The following is an 8,006-nucleotide window of genomic DNA, read 5'->3' as shown; positions in this document are numbered from 1 at the left end:
ATAAATTTATACTCTTAAAGGGCAGCGCCAATTCGAACATTTCACTTAAACTTTTTGGACTATAGCTGCCGGGCGAAATTGTTTGCATTTCACGCTGCTGATGCATGCGAATTGGAAAATATTTGCAATTTAGCAAAATGCGCCTGAAAGCATTCAATGGTGATGGCTTACAGATGGAATCCTACGGGGAAAGGTAGAACCTACAGATTCGGATACGGTTTTTGATTTGTATTTGTGTTTACAATCAGCACTCGCGGTGCGTGCAGAATGACACCAATTAAATATATATTTTTTACACGCTTCTGTATATACTCTTCTTTTATTGTATATGCTTCTATATTTAAAATCAAAACAAAAATGTAGTTTTTCCTTGCGGCAAATTTGAATATTATTGAAAGTTTTATGTATGAAATATTTATCATGTTCTTATGCATATACATTCGAATAGGATTATGCTTATCCCAACACTTATAAGAGAAAAATACTTTAATTTTGGTTCCATCCATTTTATTTAGACTATTCCAAGATTGATTTATAGTATGGTATAATAGGCAGCCGATAGCTGCAATTGTCTGACTGAAAGCCGGTTTCAGTTTATATCCAACGCTTCGTCTTAAATGTCAATAATACGTGAAATTGAACTGCCAACTCAATCTCCAGCAGCTCCTTTGATTGTGTGTGCGCATGTGGGTGGATGTGCCTGAGCTCTCAGGTCTGATAGTCTGAGTTGTGTGAGTATGAGAATGATTTTCATATAAGCATTTTGCATTTTGCATTTGTGAGGATGGCTTCCATGCTGCTTTATTTATACGTTATTTCCTTTTATTCCTTCTTTTTTTGTACACTTTATCGCGATTCCTTTCTCGTTCATATTGAAAAACTATTTGCAAGAGTCTCAACTCTCAAGAGTGCTGGGATTTAAACGACGGCTGCAAATTGTACGCAGATCACATTACGCTTCCAACGGCTCCAGCTGCCATGTCATGTGCGACTCGATTCTATTGACTGCATTTGCTGGCTGAGTGTGGGCAATTGTGGGTGTGGCAAAAATGTTTGCAACCTAGAATGGCTTCACATTTGGTTGCATTCATTCTTTTATTCATTCGAAAAATTGAAAGATTTATTTCTTAGTTCTCTGCGATTACATTTCTTCCAGCTAATGTGTTTCGATTGAGCGCTTTTATTCTAGTAGTTTGTCAAGTTGTCAACCAATGTCACACAGCAAGAGGTGTACCCAAGAAACAAGTAAGTAGTTAATATTTTACTGAAAAAGACATTAAATTTGCTTTGACGAGCACTAAAACTAACCTGTTGATGACAAAAAAAATCCAAATAAAAATCGGGTTGGCCGAAACTTACATAATTCCTATGGAAGAAAGAATAGAAAACACGCGTTAAGTCTTGTCATTCTCAATGAACCTTTGTTGGGCTTCTCGACAATCGAAAATGACTGAATAGAGGTATGAAAATAGAAGACAATTCTGAAAATCGGTCAGTATAATAAGTGTTCTCGAAACGTGTGGTTCTTTGACAAGAAAAGTTAGTTAAAGTTTAGAAAAAGAAAAAATTATTAATGCAAATTTTTAAAATATTGCAGATTGTTCGAATCAATTAATTGAAATTTATTTGATTAGTAGAAAGAAAGTTTACATAACATATAGTTTAATTAAGCTTTAAAGGATAGAATTAGATTTAGATGACAACTTAAAAAAATAAATTAAATAACAAAGTAAAATAAAATTAATATTGTCTGATGCAATCACCAATGTGATACAAATAGCAATGCATAAATCAATTTAATGTATTGATTAAAAAAAAAAGGGAACGGAAAAAATGGACAAGTGACGACAAGTTTGTCACGATTGCACGTGAGCATTGTTTTGTGTTGTTCTGCTTTGCTGTCACTTAGTATTTCTAACATTCAATCCCCTAGTTCAGTGAACTTTGCCAAGGCCAATACTAAGCGCATTATTTTGTTTCGTGCAATCCCATCAGTTTACGAGTAGACTTGCAAAGAACTAATTTTCCGAAGCTCAAAGATAAAATCAATTGGCAAAAAATAAGATATATTTTATAATTTTGAACAGGATTAAAAAAAGTTTATTCTATTCAAGGATAAGTGCGCAAATTGCAGTGATACTATTTGTCTAGATCAATTTTTATAGAACAATTTTAAGCAGCTTCTTCAATTTCAGTAGATGTCATGGAGACTTCAATAGAACCATCAAAAAGTGTGGAAATCGAACCAGCACTTGCTGTAGTAGCTACACCAGTCACTGTTCAAGCTGTTGTACCACCACTCGTAACAACTGTCCCTGTTGTAGCATCGGTTCCTGTGGAGTCCGTTGTAGCTTCAGTAGAGCCAACAGCAACACCAGCCGCACCTGTCCCCGCTCCGACACCAGTTATTGTTGAAGCTGTCGTACTATCAGAAGCAGTACATCCAGTCGCAACATCCGTACCTATTCCAGCACTGGTTCCTATGGAGTCCGTTGTAGCTCCAGTAGCGCCAACACCAACACCAGCGGCACCTGTTCCAGTCACTACACATGTCACTGTTGAAGCTGTTGCACCACCAGTCGCAACAGCAGTCCCTGTTGTAGCATCGGTTCCTGTGGAGACCGTTGTAGCTCCAGTAGCGCCATCACCAGCGGCACCTGTTACTACCGCTACTCCTGTCACTGTTGAAGCTGTTGCACCATCAGACGCTCCAACACCAGCGGCGCCTGTCCTCGCTCCAACATCAGTCATTGTTGAAGCTGTCGTACAACAAGAAGCAGTGCTTCCAGTCGCAACAGACGTCCCTGTTGCAGCACCGATTTCTGTGGAGTCCGTGGTGGCTCCAGTAGTGCCAACACCAACACTTGCGGCACCAGTTTCTGCTGCAACACCAGTCACTGTTAGTGCTGTGGTCCCTGTTGCAGCACCGGTTCCTGTGGAGTCTGTGGTAGCGCCAATAACAACACCAGTGACACCTGTTCCTGCCACTACACAAGTAATTGTTGAAGCTGAGGTACCACTAGTCGCAACTACCGTCCCTGTTGCAGTACCGGTTCCTGTTGAGACCGTTGTAGCTCCAGTAGAGCCAACACCATCACCAACGGCACCTGTTCCCGCCGCTACACCAGTCGCTGTTGAAGTTGCCGTACCACCAGTCGCAACTGCCATCCCTGTTGCAGTACCGGTTCATGTAGAATCCGTGGTAGCTCCAGTGGAGTCAACACCAACACCAACGGCACCTGTTCCCGCTGCTACACCAATCGCTGTTGAAGTTGCCGTACCACCAGTCGTAACGGCCATCCCTGTTGCAGTACCGGTTCCTGTGGAGTCCGTGATAGCGCCAACAATAACACCAGTGATACCTCTTCCTGCCGCTACACCAGTAACTGTTGAAGCTGCCGTATCCCCAGTCGCAACGGCCATCCCTGTTGCAGTACCGGTTCCTGTTGAGACCGTGGTAGCTCCAGTGGAGCCAACACCAACACCAGCGGCACCTGTTCCCGCCGCTACACCAATCGCTGTTGAAGCTGCCGTATCCCCAGTCGCAACGGCCATCCCTGTTGCAGTACCGGTTCCTGTTGAGACCGTGGTAGCTCCAGTAGAGCCAACACCAACACAAGCGGCACCAGTTCCTGCTGCAACACCAGTCACTTCTGAAGCTGTCATATCACCAGTCGCAACGGACATCCCTGTTACAACACCGGCTCCTGTTGAGACCGTGGTAGCTCCAGTAGAGCCAACACCGACACCAGCGGCACCTGTTCCCGCCGCTACACCAATCGCTATTGAAGCTGTCGCACCACCGGAAGTAGTACTTTCAGTCGTAACGGCCATCCCTGTTGCAGCACCGGTTCCTGTGGAGTCCGTGGTAGCTCCAGTGGAGCCAACACCAACACCAGCGGAACTTGTTCCCGCCGCTACACCAATCGCTGTTGAAGCTGTCGCACCACCGGAAGTAGTACTTCCAGTCGTAACGGCCATCCCTGTTACAGTACCGGTTCCTGTGGAATCCGTGATAGCGCCAACACCAACACCAGTGATACATCTTCCTGCCGCTACACCAGTAACTGTTGAAGCTGCCGTATCCCCAGTCGTAACGGCCATCCCTGTCACAGTACCGGTTCCTGTGGAGTCCGTGATAGCGCCAACACCAACACCAGTGATACCTCTTCCTGCCGCTACCCCAGTAACTGTTGAAGCTGCCGTATCCCCAGTCGCAACGGCCATCCCTGTTGCAGTACCGGTTCCTGTTGAGACCGTGGTAGCTCCAGTAGAGCCAACACCAACACAAGCGGCACCAGTTCCTGCTGCAACACCAGTCACTGCTGAAGCTGTCATATCACCAGTCGCAACGGACATTCCTGTTACAGCACCGGTTCCTGTTGAGACCGTGGTAGCTCCAGTGGAGCCAACACCAACACCAGCGGCACCTGTTCCCGCCGCTACACCAATCGCTGTTGAAGCTGTCGCACCACCGGAAGTAGTACTTCCAGTCGTAACGGCCATCCCTGTTGCAGCACCGGTTCCTGTGGAGTCCGTGATAGAGCCAACACCAACACCAGTGATACCTCTTCCTGCCGCTTCACCAGTCACTGCTGAAGCTGTCATATCACCAGTCGCAACGGACATCCCTGTTACAGCACCAGTTCCTGTTGAGACCGTGGTAGCTCCAGTGGAGTCAACACCAACACCCGCGGCACCAGTTCCTGCTGCAGCACCTCTCACTGTTGAAGCTACCGTGGTAGCTTCATTAGAGCCGACTCAAACACCAGTGGCTCCTGTTCCTGCCGCTACACCAGTCACTGTTGAAACTGTTACACCACCAGTCGCAACAGCCGTCCCTGTTGTAGCATCGGTTCCTGTGGAGTCTGTTGTAACTCCAGTAGAGCTAATACCAGCGGCCCCAGTTCCCGCGCCAACACCAGTCACTGTTGAAGTTGCCGTCCCACCAGAAGCGGTACTTCCAGTCGCAACATCCGAACCTGTTCCAGCACTGGTTCCTGTCGAGTCCGTGGTAGCTCCTGAAGGGCCAACACCAACACCAGCGGCACCTGTTCCAGTCACTACACATGTCACTGTTGAAGCTGTTGCACCACCAGTCGCAACAGCCGTCCCTGTTGTAGCATCGGTTCCTGTGGAGTCCGTTGTAGCTCCAGTAGAGCCAACACCAACACCAACGGCACATGTTCCTGCTGCAACACCAGTCATTGTTGAAGTTGTCGTACCACCAGAAGTAGTACTTCCAGTCGTTACGGCCGTCCCAGTTGCAGCACCGGTTCCTGTCGAGTCCGTGGTAGCTTCAGTTGAGCCAACACCAACACCAGCGGCACCTGTTGTAGCATCGGTTCCTGTGGAGTCCGTGGTAGCTTCAGTTGAGCCAACATCAACACCAGCAGCACCTGCTCCTGCCGCTACACCTGTCACAGTTGAAGTTGCCGTATCACCAGTCGCAAGGGCAATCCCTGTTGGTGCATCAGTTCCTGTGGAGACCGTGGTAGCTCCAGTAGAGCCAATACCAGCGGCGTCTGTTCCCGCTGCAACATCAGTCACTGTTGAAGCTGTCGTACTAGATGAAGCAGTACTTCCAGTCACAAATATACCTGTCTCTGTTGAAGGTGCTAAGCCTCAAGAAGCTGAGCCCGACGCAGCACTGGCTCCAGGAGAGCCCTTGGTAACTCCTGTAATTCCAACACCTCCTGTGACAACCGTTGATCCTGTTGTCGCACCGGTTTCAGGGGAGTCCGCAATAGTTCTTGTATCTCCCCTTCAGGAGACGCCTGTCTCTGTCGCTGCACCAGTTTTTGTTGAAGATGTCGTAACACCAGAAACAGTACCTCCAGTCGCAACAGACGTCTCTGATGTCGTACTGGTTTCAGCAGAGCCCGAGGTAGTTCCAACACCTTTAGAGAGACCTGTTCCTGACACTTCACCTATTACTGTTGGAGCAGTGCCTCCAAATACAATTGCAGTACTAGTTTCAACAGAGTCCGCGGCTGCTCCAGAAGCACAACCACTTGAGAAAACTGCATCCGTTGCAACACAAGAAGCGGCGCAATTAATAGAGTCTATTCAAGCTGATAGCTTTGGGACTGCAGAAATAATCGTAGAGGCCCCAGAAGAAAAATGCTTGCCGGCTTTAGAATCTGTTGCCTCTCTAGAAGAAATGTTAGGTACTACAACTCAACAACCAGTAGTGGAAACACCAGTTTCCGAATCGGATCCAGCTGAAGTTGAAATGGAAGCTTTAGTAACTGCGCAGAACCAGACTAAAGTCGCTAATCAGATTTCAAGTAAGAGTTGAAGCAACTCCCGTTCTTGGAGATTCAAACCTTCACCATCATTTGTTAGTTCTTTATTAGCATTTATTGATTTCAATCTTTATTTTCAGATGTAAATGCAGATATCGTGCCAATTGCAAAGATTTATCCAACACGAAGGGATCTAAATACAAACGATGTATCACTTTTAGCCATAGCAGCAACTTTGGATTCAATTGCAGATAAACTAAAGGATCAAAGAGCCAGGAATCAAGAAGTTCTCGACCGCATATGCGAAATTGAGAAGATTCTGGGTGTGACAAAGAACTAAAGTCGATTTATTATTAAATTACTAATTGCATATTATTGACATATACAACGAAATAAAGAATGATAACCGTATAAAAATAAACTATCGAATGTGCTGTTCAAAAAAAAGTTTTTAAAACCCTTTTTTTTTTATTTATACATTTATGCCTTTTGTGAGAAGAAAATGCTGAAATCGACAATTAAATATTTACAACACATTAAGTTCTATAACTACTTAATATTAATAATTATGACGAATTTTAAAAATTTAATTTACATTGAATATGTTTTTAGACTATCAAAAATTGCATTTAGTCTTTTTGTAATCTTTCAAAGAGTAATTAATTTTAAAATACGCTTTATTGAATCTTCACAATCTTATCTATAGGTTAACAACAAAAGTAAAATTACAGCATTTATGTAAATATAAAAGCTTATAAGATATGTTCAATTGAATTTTGAATATCAGAGGAAAGGAAATTGATATTTATTATGGTAATTAGACACATCGAAAACTATTCTGGAGTTATTAACACTAAGCCTATTAAACAGGATATCTGGCCAATCACGTTGTCCAAAAACTATAAACTGGCACTTTCAAATTTAGAGCACAAGTTGTAAACGTTTTCTACTCATTTGCAATGCCCTAGACGACATTTTAGACAAAATCGCCGGCCATAAAATTCACTTTGAATCGAATTGAGCCTTAAGCCTTAACCCATTCGAGAGCCATAAAATTTTTAAAGACCCCCAAAAACAAAAACGAAAAAATTTGCAATGGGAGGGTTTCTGCCAGTTCAAAATGTTCTGTTCTTATGTGAGTTTTGGGTGTTGAACAAGTCAAACACCTACGGCGATTATTCTAATCATTTGAGTTGTGTCGGCCTATCGCATCTTATTCTTTTTTTCCAACTTCTTTACATATGGATATGTATGATACTCCTATGCCAGTAATTTCTGTAACTGTGACTGAGTTTTGGGTTTTCATTGCGGCTCAATTCCCAATAACATGTTCGACAGCTCAATCTAAATCTATAGGCAAATCGCAGCATAAAGTGGAAAAGGGGAATAGAAAAAAGAAAAATTCGAAAAGCAAATTCCCATTTGACCATTTTGACTGCAAACAATAAAATGACCTTCCATATACATATGTACATTCACCAACATACACATACACACATCCACACTGATGGCACATGCTATAAATGTTGCAAATGGAGCAACAGAGTGAAGTTGTCATGCGTTCTGGTGGCTGTAGTTTTTGTTGTTGTTATTTAACTGTGGTAAATTCTCTTCTTGCTATTTTTTTCAGGCTGCGATGGTATGTAGGCTACCAGAAAAGGAAAAATTAAAATAACCAAAAAGGTCCAAAAAGGAAAGGAAGAATATTTTGTCTAGTTTTTTCTTGGCACTTTTAACATGACTGCTATTCGTGTGCCT

General features: G+C 43.7%; 1 protein-coding gene across 2 annotated transcripts; it reads left to right on the top strand.

Moving 5' to 3' along the window:
* Window positions 1-1,510: 1,510 nt before the first annotated feature.
* LOC132786433 (calphotin) lies at window positions 1,511-6,689 on the top strand. Of its 2 annotated transcripts, none has more exons than XM_060792958.1 (3): window positions 1,511-1,539; window positions 2,199-6,290; window positions 6,389-6,689. In XM_060792958.1, exons 2-3 carry the CDS (start codon window positions 2,204-2,206, stop codon window positions 6,586-6,588), a joined length of 4,287 nt encoding a protein of 1,428 aa, XP_060648941.1. In that variant the 5' UTR covers window positions 1,511-1,539; window positions 2,199-2,203; the 3' UTR covers window positions 6,589-6,689. The 2 variants fall into 2 exon arrangements, with proteins under 2 accessions (XP_060648941.1, XP_060648939.1); XM_060792956.1 differs by having other exon boundaries at window positions 1,513-1,539; window positions 2,196-6,290.
* Window positions 6,690-8,006: the final 1,317 nt, after the last annotated feature.

This window comes from Drosophila nasuta, chromosome 2R, assembly GCF_023558535.2.
Source record: "Drosophila nasuta strain 15112-1781.00 chromosome 2R, ASM2355853v1, whole genome shotgun sequence".
NCBI classification, from domain to species: Eukaryota; Metazoa; Arthropoda; class Insecta; order Diptera; family Drosophilidae; genus Drosophila; species Drosophila nasuta.
This window is presented reverse-complemented; position numbering and strand designations above follow the sequence as displayed.

What these genes read in the sequence shown, in the direction of transcription:
- LOC132786433 (XM_060792958.1), top strand. Translation starts at nt 2,204, where the DNA reads ATGGAGACTTCAATAGAACCATCAAAAAGTGTGGAAATCGAACCAGCA. An exon ending in AGTCGCTAATCAGATTTCAA is followed by an intron (nt 6,291 to 6,388) that starts GTAAGAGTTGAA and finishes CTTTATTTTCAG; the next exon opens with ATGTAAATGCAGATATCGTG.